Source organism: Manis javanica, chromosome 1, assembly GCF_040802235.1.
Source record: "Manis javanica isolate MJ-LG chromosome 1, MJ_LKY, whole genome shotgun sequence".
Classification (NCBI taxonomy): Eukaryota; Metazoa; Chordata; class Mammalia; order Pholidota; family Manidae; genus Manis; species Manis javanica.
This window is the reverse complement of record NC_133156.1, coordinates 197027709-197055616: the sequence shown is the minus strand read 5'-3', so window position 1 is coordinate 197055616 and position 27908 is coordinate 197027709. Positions and strand designations below refer to the sequence as shown.

At 33.6% G+C, this 27908-nt stretch overlaps 1 protein-coding gene across 11 annotated transcripts in view; it reads right to left on the bottom strand.

The window, feature by feature from the left end:
• Positions 1–7650: 7650 nt before the first annotated feature.
• CLHC1 (clathrin heavy chain linker domain containing 1) overlaps positions 7651–27908 on the bottom strand; it is a 36083-nt gene continuing 15825 nt past the window's right edge. For 4 of the 11 annotated variants that reach the window (XM_073213084.1, XM_073213076.1, XM_073213083.1 and 1 more), the window contains exons 5-12: positions 27251–27452; positions 27032–27144; positions 26560–26644; positions 25066–25172; positions 19304–19478; positions 14712–14914; positions 9336–9515; positions 7651–7972 (exon numbers count right to left, since the gene is read on the bottom strand). In XM_073213084.1, the coding sequence (XP_073069185.1) occupies positions 7776–7972; positions 9336–9515; positions 14712–14914; positions 19304–19478; positions 25066–25172; positions 26560–26644; positions 27032–27144; positions 27251–27452 (1262 nt within the window). In that variant the 3' untranslated portion in view covers positions 7651–7775. The remainder of the gene's footprint in view (positions 7973–9335; positions 9516–14711; positions 14915–19303; positions 19479–25065; positions 25173–26559; positions 26645–27031; positions 27145–27250; positions 27453–27908) is intronic. The other 7 variants (XM_073213087.1, XM_073213104.1, XM_073213111.1 and 4 more) reach the window with 2 other exon arrangements.

Below are 27908 nucleotides of genomic sequence, written 5' to 3'. Positions count from 1 at the left end.
AGCACAAAGAACTAAAGGAGCAGGTGGAGAAAATCAAGAAAAGTCTGAACAAAATAGAAATATCCAAAGAGAAAGAAAACCTAAAAGGAAACAAAAAAGAAATCCTGGAGCTGAAAATTACAGTAACTGAAATTAGAAATTCACTAGGGGGATTCAAACAGTTTTCAGCAGCAGAAGAATCAGCAAAATTGAAGATAGGACAGTGCAAAATATTTAGTTTGAGGATCAGAAAGGAAAAAAAAAATTGAAGAAAAGTGAGCAGAGCCTTAAGGGCACTGGGTGATGCCACCAAGTGGACCAGCAGATGCCTACGGGAGTCCCAGAAGAGAGGATACAGAGCAGAGAGAGTGTTTGAAGAAGTAAGGGCTGAAAACTTCCCAAAGTTGATGAAAGACATGAAAATAAACATCTAAGCAGCTCAACAAACTCCAGTATGATAAACTCAAAGAGACCCACACTGAGACATATAATCAAACTTTCAAAAGAAGAAAACAAAGAGAGAATCTTGAAACCAGGAAGAGAAAAGCAACTAATCATATACACAGGATCTTCAATAAGAATCTCAGCAGATTTCTTACCAGGAACTTTAAGATATTTAAGAACGTTATTTAAGAAGGTAAAGATGGTATGTTTTATGTGTATTTTACCACAATAAAAAAAATAAGAAAAAGAAAAGAAAGAATGGTCCTCAAATTACCCAAGCTGGCCAACAGAATGCTATACTTTAAAATACAACCAGCCTCACTTCATCATAGAAACAACTCATTTCACTGAAGCAGAGGTAAAGGTCTTGCTGGCATCTGTACTGCCTTCTACTGAGTCAAATTTATACTATATTCTAGTAAAAATCCTAATCAAAGAAAGGTTTTTGTACTGTATTTGCTTCCATTTTAACTCTCATCACTGGAGTCTTTCTGCCAGTGTTTTTCCCACCCTCATTATTGATCCTTGTATCAGTACAAACCTGTTTCTGGATGTCATGTTCAGAATCTGATCAATATAAATGCTCAATCAAGAGAAGCTGGGCAAAAATAGCAAGACTTTGCATGCAGGCTGTTTGCTCTTTGGACTGGTCAAGGTCTGCAATTCAAAGCCCATGAATGATAACCCATAAATGCCTAGATTTTTAAGCAACTTGGAAGAGATCCTTGATAATTCAGCTCCACGGGTGAAGGCTGCTTCCAAAAGGTACATTCTTACATTGATTCTGTGCTTTCAAACCGTGTGAAAATGTATGTGAGCATTCCTGTGTGAGGAAAGAGTTCCAAAAGGAAATGGTTGGAGGTTTGTTATATCTTTATCTGTGTACAACCAAAGAGTTTGAGGGTGACATTCATTTCATGTTAAGCACCAAGCTAACTAAAGCTGGCCCTATTTGTAACAGTACTGTATGATCTGACCCAAGAAAACAAGATAACAGAATATAACTCATGTATCTGATCCTTGGATGAAAAAGGTGGATCCTTCTCTGTGGCCTTAACCTGCCAATACTCTTGGGAGATTAAAGGCAGAGTTTTCACTCCATGGAGAACTGAAAACAATTGATGGTGATTATTCCTGCAAGTAGCTTGATAATACAACATGATAATGTCAGCCCCCTCTCAAACATAGTGGAATTTCACTAAAGAGCTAACTACACAGAAACCATTTTTTTATTGAGGAAATATTTAAAATATAACTCAGTAGCCTCTTTTTAAAAACTGTAATACTGCTTTTTTACCATCTTATGGCAATATAGTTGGGGAAGGATCTTGATGGATTAATTCTTTAGTAAGAGAGAAAAGGTGTCAAAATTACTTAAGGAGCATGTGTCTTTCCCTCTTTCTACAAACAAATTACATCTTTGCTATTTTCCAAACTCCTCTGCATTATAAATCAAAATGGCTTCTATTCTGGACTGGGATAATGTAATTATAGATCTACCTTTTTAGGTTAAAGAATCCTGCCTTCTATTACTAGGGCATCAGTAAATTGGGCATTCTTATAGGAGTTGTTCTGAGTGAGAAAACATAGTAGCTTTTTACTTTCCTTTATTTACTCCAAAAACTTAATTTAACCTTAATGGAAACAAGAAGTTAATCTGGCCTCCTGACTCAGGAAAAAGGTTTCAAACTGGGGCTGATAGATCCAGTTTGGTCTGTAGATGTTTTTTTGTTTGGCCTGCAGAGCATTCTGAAAATCAAGACTACTCACATCAACTCTACATTTCCAGCTTCTGATATGATAATTCTAAGTCCATAATCCTTAAAGACAAAAATTTTCTGGAATTTACCACAATTATCCCTTTCAAAAAGTCCCCAGATCCTTCTATGCCTGACTATGAAATCTTTTATTCATTTACAGTAATATCAGACCTCCATAGCCACTTGAGGGTGACCTCTTGTTTGGAGTTTAAGAAAAGAACATAAAGGAGAAACTGACACAGATTCCCAAGATATGGAGGCTAGCTATAGATAATTGATAATAAAAACAAACAAAAGGAAATAGCTACATAAATAATAGTGTCTTTACTATGTATTTAATTTTTTTTTTATTCAAGAACACAACAAATTATAACCACCAGCAAAGTGACTTTGTATGTTCAGTAGGGCTACACTGATTTAACTTTGTTAAAATGTTATTTTTTTTTTCTGAGAGGGAATGGAAGAATTTATGAGCTTTGAGATGGAAAAAGTTCAAAAAAATAACCAATGAGGCCTGATTCTTCATTTAACTTGTGCTTTAGCAAGCTAACAGAATTGAAGGCAACTAAAAGGTAACATTTTCATTGGTTAAAAAGTGATTGACACAATGGTTATTTCTTAATTAAAGCAGGATTTAGGAAACTAAGTCCAAAATATTAAGAAAATTGTTCCTTAAAATTTTCAGAAAATCTCTAAGTTTTTCCAAATGAATGAAATTAATGGAAATTTGTTTTGATAAATGCTTGACTATAATAATTAAACAGAAATGTAACTAGTACAAGTAAATCTTTCAGACTGTGGAAGAAACATTTCCCCTCTCCCATTGGTATGATGGGAAGAACACCTCATTTGAATCAGAGAAACATAGCTCATCACAGCCCTTCCTATGCGGTCTCTGGCATGTTACTTTGCCTGCTGAATTCCTTTTTCTTCACCTACAAAGATGGGTATAATAATATCTGTTTCACAAAATTGTTGGGAGGATTTTAATATGAATATATATTAAAACAGACAGTATAGTGTCTGGCACACAAAGAGCACATTAGAAATATTTGTTCTCCTCACACATAGGAAGCAAAGAGGTACCCCATATGAAAATGAAAAAAAACCCACAGGGGATAAATAGGGGCAGCACAGAGGATTTTTAGGGCAGTGAAACTACTCTGATATCATAGTGATGGATATATGCCATTATAAATTTGTCCAAACCCATAAAATGTACACCAAGAATGGACCTTAGTGTAAACCACGGACTTTGGCTGATAATGACGTCACTCTAGGTTCATCAACTGTAACGAATGTACCATTCCAGTGGGGGATGCTAATAATGGGGAAGTTGTTTATATGTAGCAGCAACAGATATACAGAAATCTCCATACCTTCTGCTCAATATTATGAACCTGAAAATGCTCAAGAAAATAAAATCTATATTTTTAAAAAATCCACAGGTTTAGAGAAATATGACCATTTTGACTATTTCTAACCCAATGCAGAGCTTCTATTAGAGCTATTTCATTGTAGCTGTCAGAGGAGAAGACCATTATAACTTCAACATTAATGCAGTACCAACACTCACCATTTAGCTACTAGGATGAGCTGATACACACTGTCAATAAACAACCTAAAAAAACAAAGCAGGAGTTTAACAGAAATGCACATATATGTTCGTGTGTAAGACAGGTACAAGAATGATCATGGAAGCACATGGAAGAATCTCACAAAATGACAAAGAGCAAAAGAGCAAAACACAAAAACACACCATGGTTTTATTTATATGAAGTTCAAAATCAGGCAAGATTAATTTATGGTATAGAAAAGTCACATAGTGGCTGTCTTTGAGAGGGGAACAATAGTAACTGGAAAGTGGCTGCTAGGATTCCCTGGGCTTTCTATTTCTTCATCCAGGAGTTGGTTACAAAAATGTATTCACTTTGTGGAAAGTTATTAAGCTCTACAGTTATAATTTGCACATTTTTCAGAAAGTATTATTGTGTATATGTATATTTATATGCCAATAAAATTTATCAAAAAAAAAAGCAAGAGTAAAGTTAACTCACATGATTAGCATTAAATATGAAAGATACCATGTCTAGACTGGTATTTCTTCAAATATTTATTGAAATTTGCTTTGTACCCAGTACTGTTTGGTTTTAGTGATATAATGGTAAGTTATGGGTTGAATCATGTCCTCCCACAATTCATATGTTGTGATCCTAACCCCCCAGTACCTCAAAATGTGACCTTATTTGGAGATAGGGCCTTTAAAGAGATAATCAAGTTAAAATGAAGTCAGTAGGATGGACTTTAATCCAATACAACTGGTGTACTTATGAGATGAAGAAATTTGGACACAGACATGCATAGAGGGAAGATGACACGAGAGACACAGAAAAGGTGGCTACCTCTAAGCCAAGGAGAGAGGCAGAAGCCTGGAACAGACTCTTCCCTTATGGTTCGGTGAAGGAACTAACCCTGCCATCACCTTGAGCTCAGACATCTAGTCTCCAGAACTGAGACAGTAAATTTCTGTTGGTTAAGCCACTCAGTTTGTGGTACTTTGTTCCAGTAGCCCTAGCAAACTAATACAGTAACACTCTCCCATTTCCCACACCTCCAAAGGTATTGTCTCTGTCCTAAATAAAAAGTATTGTCTATGACTACAATAATGAACACATCAATAAAGGACAGCATATAAAAGGGAAAGTTGGAATCACTAAGGAAGTCATAAAAGCTTCCCTAAGGAGGCTAAGATCTAAAGTAAAATAAATTATTAACTGGGTAAAAAGAAAGGGACAGCCTTCCAGATAGAAGAAATAGCATTTTGTAAAGCCCTTTACAAGAGGAACAGAAGGAAGGCATTTGGATTAAAGGAAGTGAGGAGTACATGGGGAGAGGAGGCTGGAGAGGCAGCTGATCCTGATTATGCAAGGTTTTTAGGCTATGTTAAGGAATTTGGACTTCATCACAAAAGGCAGTAAGATGAGAAAACCAAACATTTATGCATTGTAACAGGACAGACTGTGAAGTACTCAGCACTACCTATAAGTATCTTTGCCAAAACAGTTGAACCTAAATCTAGTCAAATCTTCAGAGCTAACATCCATTTATAGGGAATATGGGAAATAAAATAACAAGTTATATAACAGCATAAGGAAACAATCAAACTAATCTAGAATGCAGAACGTTCCCAGTGACAACCAAGCCAGTCCAATGAGTTAGTAGCAAGAGAAGAAAAAAAAGAGAGGTGAGGAAGCATACTCTAGATGCAGACACAACACCGAGTAAAACATGTGAACCTTGTTCAGTTATGAATTAGAGTAACTCAACTGTAAAAAGGCATATTTAAATACCTAGTGAAATTTGAATATGGACTGGACATAAGATGATACTAAGGAAATATTGTCAGTTACTTTTAAAAAAATGCTGTCTTGATAGTAACTACACTAGTTGGGGGTGAGGATTTAATTGTGTGTGTGTAACTGTTGAACCAACTACACTTCAATTTTAAAAAGTACTGTCTTCCCGTTGATGTTTAATCTTGATAGCAGAGACCATTCATGGAACACAGGTTCCTCTGCCATGAGGCTCATGTTATACCCCTTTCAGTGCAGCTTACAGGGAGATTCTTACCACTTCCAAATCCTATGTGGCTTACAACTCAACTTTTTTTCTTCCTCCACTTGAATTTATATTCTTGTGTTCTTCCTTTCAACTCCATCTCCAGGCATTTTTATTTATATTCACTTGAGGAGTTTCATTGTCTTTCGGAAAACTGCCAAAGGTAATGCTTTCAGGAAAGGAATAATAATAAGTGGAGGAATACATTTTCAAACCAAAGCAAAATTAGCAGTAACAACAGTTGCTGTTTTAAGCTTTTTTTAGATCTATGCACCCACTTCTACCTCCTGGCTCTCATGGACACATTTTTTTTTCTGAATTCGATCAATGGACACATAATAGCTTTCTATCAGTCACATAAATCTCAAAGAAGAAAGGTTTTAAGCCATTGGCACAGGAAGAATGCATTGGCTGCTGAAATACCTTGTTTCTTTCCCTTCTGGTTTTCCATCTTTTATCTTTTCCTTTCAAAATACACAGCTAATGTGAAGTCCAGAAATCAAAATATTATCAGTTCTTATAAGCTTCTTGTAAAAAGCTTTTTAAATTGTGCATGTATTACTTTTAAAAATAGTGCATTTTAGAAAATTGAATTATAATTACCCAGTACTATGCTTAGCAATATATGGAAAATTAAGCACTCAGCCAGTACTCTTGTGGATTTACAAGGTAAGTCAAGCAAGCCTAATTAGTGAGACAGATAGTTTAATACAGGCAGTAAGGATATCAGTATATCACATAATCCAAAGAAGGATAATTATACAAATACAAATGGATAGATAGTGAGATTTAGTAAGTATTAAACAAGTAGAGAAATATGTGTTTCTGAGACCTATTACATAGAAATAACAGTTATCTTCTACTAAGTTCCTCCACTATGTTATATATACACTTATATCACACATATATTATCATTAATTCCCCCAACAAATCTCTAGAGGAGCTATTACTGCTCATATTTTAAAAAGAATAAGAGGTAGGACTAGAATTCGAATACAAGGTTCTCTGAATCTGAGTTCATATTCTCTCTACTATTAAATAAAAAATATACATTCAATTTAAATTTAGGAGGGGAAAACTCATGCTCTTTATTCTTATTCTATCTAATAGCAGCTCATTTTTACCATGTTTCACGATAAAGGCTGACGTTCAGCTGGTATGCTCTAGTGTGACATAAGGGCTAAAAGCTGTTCTGTTCAGTTGGTTATCTCTTCTGTTTGATTGGTGTCCATGCCACATTGATCATTAAATATTTTGAATATCATCCTATTCCACGACATAGAACTCCGAGATTTCAATCAAATACTTATTCAGACACTTGAAATCATCCAAAACCACTTATCCCATATTTTCTGAACCTACAGGTATTCCAGATCTACTTCTATGCAAAATTGGGCTGATCCTCTCTCTAGGTAAGAACATGCTAAGATTCCCAACTTCTTTGGCATAAGAAAGAGAGAAAGGATGTCTCAACTGTCATAAGAGATAGACACTAACATTTGCCATTTGTATATACCAAAACATGGGGCACATGTTTAAATCAGTAGTACAAAATTACTGTATGCTAGGTTTTCACCAGTGAATCCAATCTTGAAATGACATCGTGCCTTTCTTGTTAGAAGTCAGGCTTGATATTTGAGAAACCAGTCTTCTCACACCTTCCTCAGTTCTTGCTGTCAAATTAGATCACCAGAAAGGAATATATCTAGACATTAGCTTATGCCTTTAGATAGATATCCCTAAACTGAGTTGTATACTTGGATTTTATCAAGATTCAATATGAGAAATGATCATGTGGAAAAAAAGGAAGCAATAGTATGTTTCAAGAACAAATCTAATGTCATCATAACAAAAGAAACATGATTTATTTATGAGAGCTTCACACTCGATTTATTTATGTTATGCCAAAATCAGTTTGTCCAAGCAACATCACAAAATGTTGTACAAGCCCTCTCAAATGGATAAAACATAGAACTACCAAAAAACATGTTGCATTAAATTGACTGTCTCATCCTCTTCAGAAATTTCTATAACTCCAGCCTGAGATCGAAGAATGGACATGATATCATTAGATAATTTGTCAAAGCCATTCTGTAAACATATATTTGCCATTTCTTGCCAGCTTTCTAGGGAGCAAAATGGATCATTTATCATAAGATTTTCAATTGCATCTGAGGAAAAAAAATACAATATTACAGTGTGGCACTTAAGTACTCTTATTTGCTAATGCACACTTAGCAATTTTTCAAAAATTGAAAAGGTATCATTTCAACTTGGTTACTATTAAACCTAATTCTCATTCCTGATACCTGCAAGTTTGATGTGGAGTCTTAGTCTAGCTCCAGGTAAGTACTCAAGTGTTGGTTCCTTCTCCTCTTCCATTTTCATTAACCTTTTCGTGCCTCAATTCAACTCCTACCCCTCAATTCAACCCCTGTCATTTCTCATATTCCCCACTCCTCTACTCATCGCCTTCTTGGTAAGGTTAGCAGACATTGAAGGCTACATGGTAGAAAGCTCAGAAAGTGAAGAATGTGGGCTCAGCCTTATTCACAGAATCTGTAAGGTACTGCTAGAAACTATCAAATAATTGAGAGCTTGTAGGTCTAGTTTTTACAGTCTTTCACTTTTATAAATGCCCTAGTAATGCTGACTCAAAGATTAATAAAAACTCTTTGGCAAACCCTCCTTCCTATCTCTATACTTAGATCTCTTGACAATGGGACTTCAATAGCAAAATTTTTTTAAGGAAATAAAAGAAGGATTTTGTCTATTAAAGGAAACTAATAATTTACTTCTGAAAAACAATTATAGTGACCCCTTTAGGGATGTATCTATTTATGGAACTCAGTTCTTATCTGTTACCTCCATTACCTATGATACTTAATGAAAAGGATCTCTTTAGGATATTGTCATCACTATTATTTCTACCATGATTCTTATTTTCTATCAAATAAAATATCTAATGATAATTTCAAATTACCTTCTCAAATATGTTTTCATGTAATTTACTGTTCATGTTTTGACCCCATATAACTTAAATAAACTTGTCTGCTCTAATTTCTAGAATAAATTAGAGAAAGGAAACAGAAAGTGAGATCTAATTCATTATTCTTGATCTTAGTGCAGAGTTGAGTTCAGAGTAAATATCACATTAAGTGACATTTACTTGTATATTTGGTTTAGGAATGAAAAAATATAAAGTTTTTATCTAAGTAACATTTAAAGTATATATAAAAATTACTAAATATGCACTTTTGTTAATATATATACAGTTTTTAGAGTAGTGTTTGCTATTGTAATTATTGTGATGTTCTCCTCAAGTTTCATAGATTCTTTCTTCATTCTAATTCCCTCAAGAAATATACATTATTGCCAACAGATTATTATTGACATGGTAATCTTTACATATATAAACTCCTAATGTTAATACCTAACAAGAAGGAACTCTTAACAAGACTTTAGTTAACTCAAATATAATAATCTTAAACTTTTCCCAAAGTAACCTACTAAAATTTAATTTATTCTACTTACCTTTCCCACCTTTATTTATTTCCTGAAGTAGCTTAATGCCAACTTTTTCCATATCTGCAGAGAAGAGGTGAAGTACAACAAGACCAAAAGATAAAGATGGTGGTTTGCCATTCCACTCTTTAGTGAGACATTGAATTAATTCAGTGTGGGGACATAACTTTATTAGTTCCATCAGGTCATCTGAAAGCAAATATGAAAAACTATGTTTCAACATTCTAATTTGACATATCAACTCGAGATGGGGACCAGCTACTCTCTATACCCATCAAACAACAATTCTTTTTTCCAGTCCTTCCAAAGCCCTCAATAAACTCAACAGTAGTATCCCCAATTTAAAAAAAAATTATGCTCAGCCTAACAAAAAGAAAAACAAAAGAAAACTACCAAAACAGAGTCCCAGAAAAAAAATTATCAAAAAACTGTCATGAAATAAATATGGTATAATAAAACGGATTAGACTGGCAATGAAGAAACCTGAAATTTAATCATAGCTCCATCAGTCATTTAATTTTTGGATCTCTATTTTTGTATCTTAAAAGTACTAGAAGTGGTATCTCTAATTTCTAAGGTTCCATCTAATACTATGTTATATTTGTCTATATCTTGTTGCTAATATTTGGGCCAACTTCTAGTGAGTAGAATGTCTTCCTGTGCCTTGCACAAAAAAAGGGCTTAGTACATTTTTTACCTAAAAATATCAAGTATTTGGAAACTCAAACATAAAGACCTTAAGAAGCCTTCCTTAAAGTGGATTTGACCACTTTTGACTAAAAATAAAAAAGCAATTTCGTATGGTTTAATGTACTAATTAACAACTAAGGTAACCTGGCACAGGCCATGCTGCTTATGCTGTTTGACAAGGTCCAGGCACGAGGAGGAATCCTGAAAACAGGAAACCTCATAGCTGGCCCCTGCTAATTCCCGCACTTATTTTTGCACTTATGATGTTGGTGATTGGGCTCATATATGGGAAATCTTATGTACTTAAGATTCATTCATCTTTAGTAAATAACATAACCGAAAATATTGATCAAAGCAGCAATTCCAGAAATGAAAGCAGTATTACGGGGCCAACTATTCCAGGCATACTGCCACAAAGAAGTGAGGCAGAAGAACCCAGGCCTCTCTTAAAACTAGATGCAGTTTGTCCTCCCCTTTGTAACTATTCAAACATGATTAACCAGGATTTCTGTAGAATATTGGCAGAGAAAGAGTTATGGGAACCCAGGCAATGGGAAAACCCATTTTTCCAGGAAATTTATATGAAACAGCAAAGTAATAAAGATTAATAGTCCCCACTGCCCAGGGTCCCCCTTATGTTGCTTATAATATTAGAAGACACCTCTGGTATCCCCCTCATAGAAAGAATTTATGAGCAAAATAGGAAAATTTATATTTATAAATATTCCATATATAAAGGTTTACAATAAATTTATGATAAAATATTATTATATTAATGGTAAGGTAGTAAGAGCAGATTTAGTGTCATTATATGAAAGATAATAGAAGACTGCAAGGCCCTGGTGCCTGTAGACACAAGAGGAAAGGTAAAAACATCTGAAATTGTGGAATGAATATTATGAAAGAATAAGGTGTTTTTATTGTATTTGTAGGAAAGTTGAAGAATAGGTGATAGGAGTACCATCCCTAGATTTTAGATGTAAGCCTCAACCCACACGTGTAGGATAGGATTTAATTAATAATATAGTTACACTCAATAACCAAAAGACATATAGCTTGCATTTTATATAACCTGCTTAAACCTTAGACACATATCTTAAACTTTATATAATTTTACATGCTTAAAGTAAAAATCATAGTCCACACGCTTAGCTCACATACTCTCTTATGCCATTTCCTGTTTAGCACCTAGCATGTAACCTGCATCTCTGGCCAAAAAGGTTAAGGGAAAGTTAAACATTAAATGTTACAAGAAAGCTGTTCAAAAAAGTGATAACATCTGTTATGAGCCGGAATTATACAAAAACTGAAAGGAAAAAACATTGTACCATCCAAGATCAAAGAAAATGTGTAACATTATGTAAACCTTAAAAAGATATAAAAATAAAAACCCTGCCGCTTGATGTCAGGAGATGTTACAACCTTAACTGGGTGTTTCATCTCCTCACTTGCTGATGCTGTCCTTTCCTTCGTGACTCACACCTCAACTGGAGCTGGACTCCGGCAGTAACCTAAAGCTACAATCATTATTTATATTCTTTATGCTAACTTCATAAGTTTTTTTAATTAAAAATATTCTTCTTGGACCACAACACAGATAAATTTCAGGATAATTTTTGAGGTCCTATCAAGGACTACCATTACATAATTTATAATCTGAAAGGCAATACAAAGTATTATAGTGTTTATTAAACATATGACATTTGTACTGGGAAGTTACAAATATTAAATCATTGTATTTACTATTCCATATAAGGGAGATAATATTATTCATTCTCATATTACAAGTGAAGAATCAGGCTTAGAGAAGCTAATTTTCCCAGATTTATACACATGGTATGAAGTAGTACAGCTCATCTAATCCCAGAGTCCATAACCTTCCAATCTATAGTTTCCGTTCCTCCAAAATAATAAATATGTGTATATATGTATATACACACATGCACGTACACATACACACATACAGAGAGAAAGATGGTAAAAGAGTGAAAAAGGAATAGCAGAATATAATTTTATATCAATGAAATCAAACAATTTTTAAAAAATTTCTATAGAAAAGAAGTAAATGGTCTATGACTTGGGTCATTCAAACTGGCCTCCACTAAAATGAAACTATTTATACAGCTCTCCCCAGCCAATTCATAGCAGCCAATTTCAATAATTCATAACTCATTCATCTTTTTCTATTTCATTCAGTCACATTCAAATCCTCTTCTCCATGAATTAACCAAAATTTCCTCAATTATGTACAAGATAAGACTAATTAGAAAGGACACAAATTAAAATCCTATGACCTTCTGTTCTGCTTATGACACTTCAGAATCCATTTCCTTATTTCTTGGTTTAACATGTTATTAATCATTATTTATCTCATGTAAATCCTGTTTTAATAAGATTATAAGAGCCTATATACCAAGTACGGTATGTGTTTAACACACAAATATCTAAAACAATGGTTCTCAAAATATGGCTTATGGTTTATAATGTCAGAATTATTTTCATAAAAATGCTAACTTGTTACTTGCTTTTATGTTCTCATTCTCTCACAAATACTCAGTGGTATTTTCCAGAGGCTACATGACATGTGATATTACAACAGATTGAATATAGGAGCAGATATAGAAAGCAGCTATCTTCTATTAAAGCAGACATTACAGAGATTTACAAAAATGTAAAACAATGTCACTCTTTTCATGACATTGGTTTTAGAAAAGTTATTTTTCATTAACAATATTTTATTTATGATAACAGCAAATTGGTATATTGTTATTTTAAATGAAAATAAATACTTTAAATTTTTCAATTTTAATTTCTAAATTTCAATAGATATAACCCATATAAATAAAAGCTCTTTGGGATTTTCACTGCTTTTTAAAAATATAAAGGAGACTTTGGACCAGAAAGTCTGAGAGCCTCAGATTTAGCCTAACCCAATTTCCAGAGAGGTATATTCACTTGCTTAATGATGACTGGGAAAGTGAGCAAACAAATCGTTTCAGGCTTTAAAAACTCTACAATTAGGCGGAAATAAATGAAAAGAATCTGTATTTGTAAAACAGATGATCTATTAGTTATATTTATGCTTTTGGAACAAAAGACTTTTTTAGGACTTTCTGGTTTTGTTTTTATTGTTTGTTTTAACATTTGTAGATGTAAAGCTGAAATTCTAAATCTGTGAGGAAACATTTTCTTTCTAAAACCAGAAAGTATTAACAAACTGAATCTGTCCCCAAGGCCAAAGATGATACCTTGGAAAGCTGTGGCTGTTTCTCATTAAAAAGTAAAATAAGCAAAACAATTTTTCAAATATTTTTCAAAAACTAAAACCTTGATTTTTCTCAGATTACTTTTATTTTATTCTTTGATGTGCTAAATAAATTCTGAGGATAAATATCAAGGTTCTAATTATATAGAAGTGTTAATACTTATATTATTACAATATATATTTAGTTGCTTTAGAGCATAATGCACTAACAAAGGAAAGAATAAAATGGTAATGAGTCAATCATGTTTCTATGAACCTATGCAAGGCAAATTTTGCAAGCAAATCACATTGCATTCAAATCACATTGCATTCAATAAAAATTCCAAGAGTGATTAAAACCTATATCCCATGTCTAAACTCTAACAAAAATAATGCTTACCTATGGAAAAATAACACAGAAACTGAGTCTGTATACTTAGATAATAACAAAAAACATATAATTCACTCAACAAATATTGAGTAGTACCTACTATGCCAGATTCTGCTCTGTTGCTGTGTCCATACAGGCAAATTACTTACCTCTCAGTGCCTTAGCCTCTCTTTCCATCTATAAAATAGGGATAATAACAAAACCTACTTCATAGAGTTCATAAGGATTACAAGGATTCAGTGTGAATATACATGTAAAAAGCTGAACTATAAAATATTGTTACACGAGTAGGATCAGGCATGCTGTTATATAACAAATGAAGAAATTAGTAACTTTAAAAAAAAGAACCTAAATAAAAATCAATTTATTATTTGAAAATAATCAGATTCAACAGACATAAAATATCCTATTTTTTTCCTGGAAAAACATGAACTAACAATGCTGAGTTTTGTTCATTTTGTGACTTCTTAGAACTAGTGTACATAGCTTACAAATCAGGATTCACATAGGCCTGGGATTTGGGGATGTGTCAGAACAGCCAGTACATTAAGGTTATTGCTGAACTTGATTCATAAGAGATCAGCTCATTCAAGTAGGGTCACCCTAAGGTCCACAATTGTCTCAGATCACTGCCTATTGCAACACAGGTGTTTCAAAATTTTGAAATGAACATTATTTCACTAATTCTTCATTTCTAATGCCCGTATTATAGTTCAGAGCATCATATGTGATAAATAAGTTGGTATTTTTAAAAAACCCTTTAAGTAGCATGGTCCAACATATTTGCAAAATTTCTCTTTAAAACTGTAATTTCAGGACTATCCAGTTCACTAAATGTTTATATTGAAGAAATACATAATGTATTGAAATGCTTAGCATGAAAGTCAATCAGATGCAGTTTAGCTGCTTTCACTGAAGATTACAAGAGAAATCAACTTATCATATATGTAAAATGGACTTTATAATATAAATCCAAAATATTACATATTATAATGGGTAATCTTACAATTAAAACCCAGAATTTGAATGTACACAAATTAAGTAGGTTTTTTTTACTTACTGGAAGTGAAGTCCTTGAATTGTTGCATGTAGTCTAAGGCCCCCTGAATCTGGCCCTGTTTACACAGGCAAAGAAGAACTTTCTTATACAGGCCACATTCACTGTAGATAATCTGTGCTAAAGCCAGGCACTTGGGCTTGTAATAAGTATTATGCTCCCCATAATCATAAAGCACATCCCCAGCCTCCTTAGAAAATGTCAGCCTAGAGGAAGCAGATTAACAAGGCACATGTTAGGGAGTTCTTGATGAAGATGGGAATGAAACATTTGAAAATATAGCACAGTAAACAGAACTTTCTGTGGTCTATAAGCATTCCAAGTTAATAGGCAATTGATGTCAAAGAAACTAAACATATCCAAAATTTAAGAGCAAAAACAATCAGTAACTTGCCCTTCGGGGGAAGACATTTTTGGCAAAACTGAGCTCAAGTTTTTAAAAAAAATCTACAAATAAGGTTAAAACTCTCCTGAAAAGACTGGTGGGATTTAAAATTATAAGGTCTACAAAAATTCTCTTACAGCTGAGTGTTTCAGTGTTCTCAGAGGTTATCTAGTTTCTAAAGCCTATAGAATATAAGAACTTTCTAAATGTTGGCTAAAGATAGTGACAACAAACTTTAGCTCAAAATTAATAATAGATCTTGCAAGCATTTGTACCAAAAGGAAAACAAAATGTGACACCAGCATTATTTTTAAAACTGTTATAGATTTATAAGAAACAACAGGAAGCAGGGAGGACATGACTGTGTCTATTAGGAGAGACTGAAGAAGCAGTTTCTTCTGAGATGGCTCAACTGAACAGATTTCACTTGTCATCATATTTTAATGCACCAGCGTCATACACAGTTGAAGTGAACCATCTATTCTATCACAGTAACTCCACCTTTAGCATAAGCCAAAGCGCATTTGAGATGATTAGAGAAATCACTTCTAATTACTGGTTGTATGGACACTGTGCTTTAGTTATATTTTAAACTAATAGCTATGAAATAACAGAAATCACAGCAATCATGGAATATTGGTGTCTTTACACAAGTAACAAAATGGTAATAACATTAAAATGAAATCCTCAAACCCCTACAAAATGTCTCTTTAGTGAACATTCAGTAAATAAAGCTATCTGTTTTACTGAGGTGGGCAAAAGAGAGGTGGGTCTAAAATCAAAAGGCAGCTTCTGAGTACAAATCAATTATTTAGTAAGCAATTCCCTGACATCCACATTTTAATGTCAAAATACAGGTTTTGGTAGCTACAGCCACAGTGCTTCCTGAGACTGAACAAGTAATTATTTTAGTCTTCTAGAGATTGCATCACTAGAGAAACATGATAATACTAGTACTCTGGCATTTATTTCTCTTATTAATACCATTATTTTATTTTTAAGCAGTCACCATCATGCTGCTGTTCTGCCTGAGAAAAATCCAGAGTTGAGGAGTGAGGTTGCTGTCACGGCTTGTCACTTTCCAAAAGGATGATCAGAAAAGAAGAGTATGATTAAAAAGAAAAATTATCCAGAGGGAGGAGGAGGGTCAAGCCACACAAGAATGGAATTGCCCCTGAAGGAAAAGACGAAAGAAAACAGGGATTCCAGCTCTGGAGGAAAGGGAGGTAGTCCAGCACCCTGGACTAGGCTCCTTTTCCCTCCCAGTCACCTCGTGATACCCTCTTTCTGCTTCCCTAAAGCCCCCTTCTTGGCTCTCCCCTCTCCTACTTTTAACTCTAAAGACTTTTTCAGAGACTTTTGAAAATGGATCTGAGACCAGACTGGCTCTGGAGATGATAAATAACTAATAAAAAATATGCTTGAATCCACTGGTAAATTAAGATTATAAATGAGACTGTAGATTTTTAAAAGTCAAAACAGAAGTAATACATAATCACTAATATATGCATGATACTTGACATTATTTTATAGGATTGGGTTTGTAAAGTTAGTATTTCAGAGGATGTTTTTCCTTTTCTAAGAGATATGTTGCAGTTTAGAGAGTTGATACCAGTGAAGAATAATTTCTTAAATTTTGGTTTCATGGGTCAAGTAATTAGACTTTTCCCCCAGGCAAGTTTAATGACTAAGAGAGTCTCGGTCAGTCTATAATCCTGCTTTAAGGCTGCTTTAAGGCTGGTTCAGTGCTGAGCTTAAGGGCAGGAATTGGAGAACTTTTTCAGGTAGCCATGTGGTAGAGGCCAGGGCATCAAGAGTTAAAATCAGGAGACAGAAACTAAGAATAAAGAATGTGAATTGCCTTGAACATTCTGTTATATCATCTCAGAATCCTTACAAGTGGTGGTGCTTTCCCATTTTATGCAGTCAAGGAACTGCATAAGAATTTAAATTCTTAAAACTAAGAGGTAGAATGGGCCAAGAACCATCAGTATATGTAAGGAAATTGATCTTGTCTAAAGTGTCTTTGCACTAGATAACAGGTGTTGATGATGAACATGCACTTTCTGATGACGTCCTCTCGCCTGAGCTATCTCCAATGCTCCCTGACAGGCACCTTTTGTGGAGGGTACAGAAATGTGACCACTTAAAGCACCCATGAACCAACTTTGTTTTACTTTTCTCATCTGCTGGATTCAGGTAGTCCCACCCCTGTATGAGCCCATAGTTGTGAGCTGTGGAAGTAGTTATCAGTTAATCAGTGGGAGTTGACGTAAGGTTTGGGGACTATTCATGAAGCTTGTGTGTCTGGGCCTGCTTGAACATGATCTTGGTTTCACCTGATTTTGGATGGACTCTTCTGAGCCCACCTGACCATATGACTTAATGAGTCAGTAAGAATACAGTTCATGATGAGCAGCTCTAGTTGCACGAACATTGATGTTCCATGGATAAATACTCCAGCTTTAGCAGGGCTCAGTAGCAGTTTTCAAATGGTATATAGTTATCTGTTACAGGTAGGTGGCAGATGATCTACTGGGATACTCAAGGTAATCCCATGCTAACTGAAAACTGTTAGTGGATAAATCAATAACCATAGTCTGATAAAGGCATGGTAACCACAGTCATCAAGACCAAAATAAGTGTTAAGAATGAGAAGAATCTAAAATAAGTGATAGAGGTGAAAGATGATGAATATTAATTAAAATGGGAGAATCTCAAAATAATTATAAGTGAAAGAAGCAAGAATAGGAAGAAAAAAGAATATATAATGTATAACTTCATTTTTCATGAAATTTTAGAAAAAGCAAACAAATTTATAGTGACAGAAAGCAGTAGTTACTTGGAGATAGGGGTGGGGAGTGAAATGAAGTGGAGGAAGGAAGGAGAAGGCGTTACAAAGGGACATGGGCATCATAGATGTGCCTATTATCTTGACTGTGGTGATGATTTCATGGGCATATATATAAGTCAAAATTTGTCAAATTGTACACTATAAATAGATGCTCTTTCTTATATGTCAATTACATCTCCATAATACTGTTTTTAAGAAACATATCAAACTGTACACTTTAAATATGTTTATGTCATTGTATGTACATTATATCTCAGTAAAGCTGTAAACAAAATACAGCCCTAGGACCAACTGTAGAGACAAGAGCTATAGTTCATCCAACTAACCCTCCTCTTACTAGTTTCTCCTATAACCTGGAGAAATTGTGCCTGGATGAAGTAAACTTAATGTGAAAAACAAATCTGCATTGTGCAAATGGTTGACTAAGGTAGATGCTGTTTTCTTATCCTGCCCAAATCCTTACTGGGCCAGTGTACCCTTCCCTAGCTGTTCTGCATATTGACTGCCAATAGCTCACAGGTCCCTGCTTTGTATAGAGAATTGCCCATAGAGAACTATGGGATAACTATGCCCAGGAAGTAATGTGTCCCTACCCTGTCCAGGCAGCCCACAGTGCTTGACTAACAGAGGTACAAAAAGCTGACCCCTCGCCCCTAAGAGGAACAACTCTATAGTATGGTTTATGCTCCAGAGCCATCCTGCCATAATAAGGCCAAGGTCAGAACTTGCTTGAGGTCACATCCACATTCTCTAGGTCACATCCCTATTCTGCTTCACTTACTTCTTTAAAGAATTTTCTTGAGAAGCCCTTCATCTATTAATCACATACCCCCAAAATCCTGGCTCAGGCTTTGGTTCTAGGGAACCCAACCTAAGGGAGCCCAAATCTGCCCATCAGTGCTGAGACCCAGTTCAAAAGTCACTCCCTGCCTGTCCTTGCTGGTTTGTACATTCTTCTAAATACTACCCTTGGTCCATGTCCCTCCTGCTTATAAGTTTTCTCCTGGGTTTGTCCACTACATATACCCACAGCCTGTCTGGATCCAGGTTTCTGCCTTATCCCTCTGAGAAGCATGATACTTACCAATCATTTCTATCCTTACTGATCAACTTCCATCCACCATTCAGTGAACACGAGTCATCTTGTGAACTGCTATGAGTCAACTCCTTATTTGGGCTCACTGTGACTAGGCCCCATTACTCTATGAATGCTTAGTTAATACTTTCTGATTAATTAATTGCAAGAGGGATCTGAAACAAAGGCTCAAATAATGTATTGATAAGAAAACTATTAAGATTTTGAGAACAACTTTATTAACCAAATATCAAAATTAAATTAAGTTTAGCTTTGCTTACCTTTCCTGGGTGACCCAATTGATAACTAAATCTAAACGTTTTTCAGATAATCCACATTTGATTCCTTCCAGGGTTAATTCTGCATCAATAGGCTGTCTAAAAGCATGACTTGTGCCAAATACAGCCTCAAAAAATAAGAGTAATGGAAAAGGCTTTCCTTTAATTTTTCCAACAGCTGCATAGAGAAGAAAAGCTTTTGAGTCAAATACTTTAAATAATAGTTTGTTTTTTATTACTTTATATTATTATTTTCATCTCTGTATTTTCTAAAATAAGCTAAAATTACATATTTGTAATTTTTAACTAATGCTTATGAATTAAACTTTGTATTTTGGATAATGACTAAATATCTCATGTTATGTGAAAACTAAAGCAGAAATTGGAGTGATGTTTCTACAAGCCAAGGAATGCAAAAATTGCTGACAGCCACCTAAGAGGTAGGAGAGAAGCAAGGAACATCATCTCCCTCAGAGCCTCCATCATAAGGAACTTTAAAAAGCTGAAAAAGTATACTACCAGAAAACCCATAGTATAAGAAATGTTAAAAGTAGTTCTTCAAGCAGAAGGAAAATGATACCAGATAGAAATATGGATCTACACAAAGAAATAAAGACCAGAAATGGAATATGTTATGAATATAATCATTTAGAAGTCTATAGTTTTATGTAATACATTAAGTGGTATAATATCACCTGAGGGTGGAATGTGGTAAGTTAAAGATGTAAGCTACAAACCCTAAAGCAAAGAATAAAATAAGACAATGAAGAGTTACAGCTCATAAATCAACAAAGGAGAAAAACAGATTCATAAAAAAAACCAATCCAAAAGAAGGTAGATAAAGAGAAAGAAAAGATAACAAAGAAGAGATGAAAAAATAGAAAACAAATAAAACTCAACCATGTCAACAATCACATTAGATGTAAATGATCTAAACACCCCAATTAAAAGGTAAAGGTTGTCAGATTGCATAAAAGAAAAAAAAAAGTAGGATCCAAGTATTTGCTTTTACCTACCTTTAAATACAAAGACACAAATACCAGGCCAATACTAATTAAAAGAAAGATGGAGTTATTCCTCCAATTTCAAAACTTACTACAAAGCTATGGTAATCAAGATAGTATGATACTGTCATAGGATGGTTAAGAGCCCAGAAGTAAACCCTAAACATTCATGGTCAATTGATTTTTGACAAAGGGATGAAAACAATTCAACTGGTAAAGAAAAGTCTTTTAAAAAAATAGTACTGGGAAAACTGGGCATCTATATGCAAAAGAATAAATCTGGACACCTACTTCACACCATACACAAAATAACTCAAGTAGATCATAGACCTATGTGTATAAAACTCTTCAAAGAAAACACAAGGTCTTAAGTTAGACAAAGATTTGTTAGATACTATACCAAAAGCACAGCCATAAAAGAGAATATTGGAAAACTGGAGATCATAAAAACTAAAAATTTCTGAGCTTCAAAAAACTATCAAGAAAGTGAAAGGCAACCCACAGAATGGAAGAAAATATTTGTACATCATCTATCTGATAAGGGATTTTTATCTGGAATATAAAAAGAACTCTTGCAACTCAATTATAAAAACACAAATACAGTCATACATCAGAGATATTGAGTCAGATGAATTTCTTGGTTTCCCCATGGATATAAAAGTTATATTTATACTACACTGTAGTTTACTGAGTGTGTAACAGCATTATGTCTAAAAAAACAACGTATGTACCTTCATTTAAAAATACTTTGCTAAAATATGCTAACCATCGCCTGAGCTTTCAGGGAGTTGTAATCACTGATCATGAATCACCATAACAAATAATGCTGAAAAAGTCTGAAATACTGTGAGAATTGCCAAAATGTGAAACATAGACATGAAGTAGGCAAATGGAAAAATGGCCCCATAGGCTTGCTCAGCACAGTCTTCTGTAAATTTGTAAAAAAGTGTATCTGCAAATTACAATAAAGCGAAGCACAATAAAATGAGGTATGCCTGAAATACAATTTTGAAGTGAGTACAGTTATTCTTACAAAGAAGATATACTAATGGCCAAGAGGCACATAAACATCTGATGAACATTGTTAGACATTGGGGACATGCAAATCAAAACCACATTAGATACCATTTCACAGGGATTAGAAAGGCTATAATCAAAATGACAGACAGGTAATGGAGAAATGGGCACCTTTAAAAATTGCTTGTGGGAATAAAAAACAGTCCAAATGGTTTAGCAGTTCCTCAAAGTATTAACATAGAGTTACCATATAAACCAGCAATTCCACTCTTATGCATCTACCGAAGAGAAATAAAAACATATGTTTATACAAAAACTTGTATACAAATGTTCATAGCTGCATTATTCCTAATAGCCAAAAAGTGGAAACAACGAAATGATCATTAACTGAGTACTGGAGTACAATATTATTCCATAAAAATAGTAATAATATTTTTATTCCATACAATGGAGTATTATTTGACCATAAAAAGGAATTAACTCGTACATACTACAGCATGAACAAAACTCAAAAACAGCATTCTAAATGAAAAAAACCAGCCACAAAAGACCACTTATTATATGATCCTATCTTATGAAAGTTCCAGAATAAGCAAATCTATATAGACTGTAAGTAGATCAATGGTTACATAGGGTTTAGATGGGGAGCAGGGAGTAGAGAATGAGGAGTTAAAGAGTGCAAGGTTTATTTTTGGAATGGTGAAAATGTTCTAAAATTAAGTTATAGTAATGTTTACATAACTGTAATTATAGTAAAATGACTAAATTTGTGGAGTTTTCCTCAGGAATGCATTACATTAGATTAATAGGCTAAACGACAAAACCACATATAAATAAATGCAGAAAAGTACTTGACAAATCTAATATCCATTTCTTATAAAGATTCTCTCCAACCATAAATAGAAGGGAATTTCATCAACCTCATGATGGACATATATGAAAAAAATCTATACCTAATATCATACTTAATATTGAAAAACTAAATGCTTTATCTCTAAGATCAAGAACAAGGCAAGGATATCTGCTCTCCCTACTTCTATTCAACACTGTAATGGAAGATCTAGCCAGTATAGTAAGACGAAAAAAGGAAATAATAGGCATCCATACTGCAAAGAAAGAAGTAGAATTCTATTAGTAGATGACATGATTATCTATGTAGAAAATTCTAAGAAACCACAATGATAGTACTAGAACTAATAAATGAGTTTAAAGAGGTCGCAGGATACAAAAGACCAATAAACAAAAGTCAATTGTGTTTCTATATTCTACCAATATCAATTTCAGGAATTGAAATAACAATACAGTAGCACAAAAAATACAAAATATTTAGGGATAAGTCTGACAAAAGATGTATAAGACTTAAACACTGATGAAAAATCACTTAATTCTCTGTGCTCTGTGTTCCTTATAAAACTATAAATGCTCTGTGGTAGATACCTCTTCTGTCACTACATTGTTCAGACTTTGGCTACTTTTAAATATGCCAATTAAACCTCAGATTTATAAAATGAACAGTTTAACATCCAAAATGCACAGTGTCAGCATTCATGATGTACGAATTCTTACGCAGTGTAACATGATCTGATAATCATTCAGTTACTAAATTGTAAATAATTGTTGGGATGGTTTCTTGATTTCAAGTCCACTGAATAAAAACTATAGAATTGGACACTGTGTTATCATTCACCAGAATAGAATACTGAAAATCATGCATGCAAAAATATGACATGGGCCCGTTTGTACACAATTCAGTCATGTTATCTTTATAAATGTATATGTTTATATGCACTATGCATGCATGTATGGTATGGCAACAGTTTTCCTTCAAAAAGTTGAAGAAAAATATTTTTTTCAAACTGAACTGTTCAATTTAATTTTTTTGGTGAAACTTATGAAAAAAGTCTATATATACTTGACATCAAAGGTTTCCACTTAGAATGAAAATAGTGAGAAAAATTTATCTGGATTTGTAAGCTCCACTGACTATACCTCTCTTTTATTTATACATCTGAATTTCTCACCTTTTAAAAATGTAGCTTAGTTTTAAAATGAAGTAACATTTTGCAATTTTAAGGAATACTCAGTTCAGTACCACTAGTCTACTATTGGTGAATTTCTCAGCATAAGATTCACATACCTATAAAGTTAATAAAAGCTGGATATTTTCCAACTTCACTGGTAGTTATTTAAGAATTCAATTACAAGCTTTAATTTTTATTGACACTTGCAATCTATACATTGAACAGACCAAGTCAAGGGGAGAAGATAAAGAAATTCAGGAATATATTAATATCACTTTGAACTTACACTGATTTCAGGGCACATCCAAAGAAAGATTTCCTGGGTATTTATACACTGAAAATTTTTTAGTACATTAAAAATTTCAACTAAAAAAAAAGACTTGAACACTGAAAACTGTAAAACATTGCTGAAAGAAACTTTGAAAGACCTAAGTAAATGGGGAGATATACTATGTTTATGGTTTCACTGGATCAGAAGATCCAATATTGTTCAGTGTCTATTCTTGCCAAACTGATTTATAGATTCAATGCAGTCCCCAGTAGACTTTTTTTGTAGAAATTTAAACAGATTCTAAAAATTTAAATAGAAAGATGAAAGGCCTAGAAGAGTCAACCCAAATCTGATAAAGAACAGAATTTGAAAATTAACACTGTCTGATTTCAAGACTTATTATAAGCTATAGTAATCAAAGCAGTGTAGTATTGGCAACAAGATAAACAAATAAATCAACAAAATAGAACAGACCCACAAATATACGGACAATCAGTTTTCAAAAAAGGTGCAAAGTCACTTCAAGGGAGAAAGCCTCTTAAATAAATTATCCTGTGACAATTAGATAGCTATAGGCAAAAAAAAAAATTTTGAACTATACCTCACCCAATATACAAAAATTAACTCAAACTATAAACTTAAAACTATAAAATCCTCAGGGAAAAAAAATAGAAGAAAGATCAGATTAATCACTGATTTAGCTACAACACTAAAATCATGATCCATAAAGGAAAAAAAAATTCTATTCTGGACTTCAACAAAATTTAAAATTTCTACTCTTAGAAAGATAATGTTAAGAGAATGAAGAGACAAGTCAGTCACACACTGGGAGAAAATACTTGCAATAAAAAATGAATGAGCTATTGCTAGATACAACAACATGGATGAATTTCAAAATACTTATGCTGAGTGCAAGAAGTCAGTCAAAATAGACTACCTACTATATGATTCCATTTATGTAAAATTCTAGAAAATGCAAATTATCTATCATGATTGAAAGCAGACTACTGGTTGCCTAAGGACTTGGGGGAAGAAGCTGTGGGAGGAAAGAAAATAGGAGGGGTAGGAAATAGTGGGAGAGAGGAGTCACTGAAAGGAATGAAGGAAATTTTGGGTGATACATATGTCAAATTTATCAAACTGCACACTTTAAATATGTACAGTATGTTTTATGTATATCAACAAACCACAACAAAGTTGTTTTTAAAAGGAAGAGGAGCAAATTGACAAAATATTAACATTTACTAAATCTTGATAATGAGTACTGGCTCTTTTAGGTGTCTCCATATTTTTCTGTAAACTTGAAACATTTCATAGTTTAACTTAGAAAACATAATCAAGCTCCTTAATGTCACAGCTAAGGAAACTGAAACATGGTAGAGATAGGGCTGGGGCCTAGATCTTTAACCTCCCAGTTCAATATTCTATCCATTCTATCAGAGAAATGCTTACCTTTAAATTTATTCACTGTCCCAATGTTTTGAAGAATTCTTCTAGGACTGTTTGCTGCAAAACCAGCTGCCTTTTCATACTCACCAAGTGCAATCAATTCATTGAACCTACAGCCATTGCATTTCATTATGCATTATAATAGTACACAAAAAAAGGAAAGAAAATTGATTAGAAATGTCTAATATAGACTAAAATAGCATGAATATAGAAAAGCAATTCTAATAAATTATAACTAGATTCATTCACTCTGTACAATGTTCTTTCACTCTAACCCTAATATTCCATTTTTTGTAGCCTCAGAATAAAACTCTCACCTGTCAGCTGATACTGAACCTGATCCTGTACTTTGTTCCTATAGTATTTATAGTAAGCCATAGAAAATAGAAAAAAATTTTCAAGTGAATTTATAATGAGTTCAGAATTTTACTCTCATATTATCTCCAAATGTAAAGGGGTATCAGGGGGAAGAAGGACAATCACTCAGAGGCTCAGCCTATCAGAAATACTAATTGAACACAAAGGCTGCCATGTTGGAAACTGAGAGGTGTCTTGGTATTCAGAGGCCTATGTTGCCCTGCCAGGTATCAGACTCCCAATTAAATATTAGACTAACACAGAAGGAAAGATAATAGTTCAGATAACTCAAGTCCCTACTCTTTTAGGACAAAATGTCTTTAAATCAGCCCTTACCTCACAATTAATAAAACCATGACACACAGGATTTACACAGTGCTGCAAATCAATGTGGAACCCCAGAGGAGAAAAACATCAAAGTAATATTAAGCAAAATATAAAAATCTTTTAACCTCAACAAGGGTTTTTTCTCTTATACTAAAGCTGATAGACTTAGAAAAGCACACAGTGTAAGGAAATAACACAGCTTTGGTGCTCCACAGAATGATCTTTACCCCTTTTTTGTACCATATCAACAAGCAGTTTAACATACAAGACTAGGAATATTATATATGTTCATTGCATATTAGCCTTATGGCCTATAAATTAATCTCTCAAAGAATAAAGTCTTAGATCTCTTTAAGCCTCTATTATACACTGTATATAATAACTTAGTAAATATTATGGAGAAATATGCCTTCTTAATATGTCATAGAATGGAAATAATAAGAAAAAAGTACTGAACTGGTTAGGATAATCTGGCTCAAGAAAACATTCTCAAAAAAATCAGGTTGATGGTTAGGGAATGCAAGAAAAATATAAATAAAACTTAAATCAACACTGCAATCCACTTATGTCCTCTAAAACTCCCCTAGGCTACCAATCTCACTTTTTTTTTCAAAGAATATTTTTAAAAATTTTCTAATTTGTCTACTACAGTAGAATTTTAAACATACAAAAACTAGAGACAACAGCTCATCAAAATGCTAAATAAATGCTGCACAGTTAATAAATATTAAATATTTTACAAGTATTTAAATAAGTATTAAATAAATGCTATAACATATTAACAAGGAAAATCAAAGCTTTCAAAATATTTGCCTTTCAATGTAGTAAAGCAAAACTTCAGCTTCTTTTGCCTTGCCTGGATCATCTTCAAACAGTCCCTCAACAATGCCTTGGTCATCTGTAAATATTCAAAGCATCATGGATGATATTTAAGATTATTAATCACTAGAAAACAATAAATATACATATGTTGAACACCAGCAACTTAGTGACATGGTTTCTAATAGCACCAACTTCTTCCTAAACCAAGTGGCCTCCCTGTCCCTTTCTTCCTTACTTTCAGGTACATTTTCAGGTATTCTTTCTTTGGCTCACTAAGCCGACTCTTTACCAATTATCTGTCAGCTACTGAAGGAAGAAGCCCACAGGATAACAGAGACCTAATGGTGGTAAGTACATTTTTGCTTTTTTAAAATTCAGCCTAGGAAAATACCCACTTTTTAGTTTTCTGGAAAAAAAGTTTTCCATTATTTGTGTTAATAAAAAAAATATATAGATAAACTACCATGTAAATCTTTAGTGTTCAGAATCTGCTTCACGAAGTCTTGAAATGAGCTGCTCTTATCAGACTTTACCCATGAAGTAAATGCATAGGAAATAATCTGCAGCCTTTTATAACTATAAAAGAAAAAAAAATCAACAATACACTGAACCTAAAATCAAACAGTGGGATAAACATAAATAAGGGCTTCAAACTTAAAAAATATATAATCGACTTTCATACCGAAACTGTAAATCTTTGTTCAGATTTTCAGCTAAATCTCGCCGTTTTACTGTCACAACCATTTCTTCATCTAAATACACCTTCCTCTGAGCTGGTATGTATTTTTTCAACATAAGTTGCTTAATTTCTGCATATTTATCTTCAAGATGTTTCAGGTATTTAGTGAGAGCATCTAAATTGACAGATTCTGGGAGTGTCATGCCTGTGAGAAAAGGAAGCAAATCAAAAAGCCAAGTCATGCGTGGAATTCTTGTGCTCGAACAGCAATCTTGGAAAAATACGTCAGATAGTTCACTATGTTAAGAAATATTTAAGAAATGGTAGCATGAACTTGTAGCTTACTGAACATAAACAGAATTAGCATACAATTATAAATGGCTAGCGATTTTCAACATATCATCGATGAAGACTCAATGAAGACTGTCCAAACCTTAGCATCTTAAATAAAAAAAGTTGAATACCCTCATCACCACAGCTTGCAAACCCCTAATTTATCATTACCCAGGATAAATTAGGACCACCAAAAACTTTTGCCTAACAAGGATTTCTCTCCAAAGATTTCTCTCTAATCAAATTTTCCATTAATCTGCTACAGCTAACCCCAGGGCAATCTGTTTATTCTTTCCAACACAAAGTTTATAAATGCCTGTCAAATCTT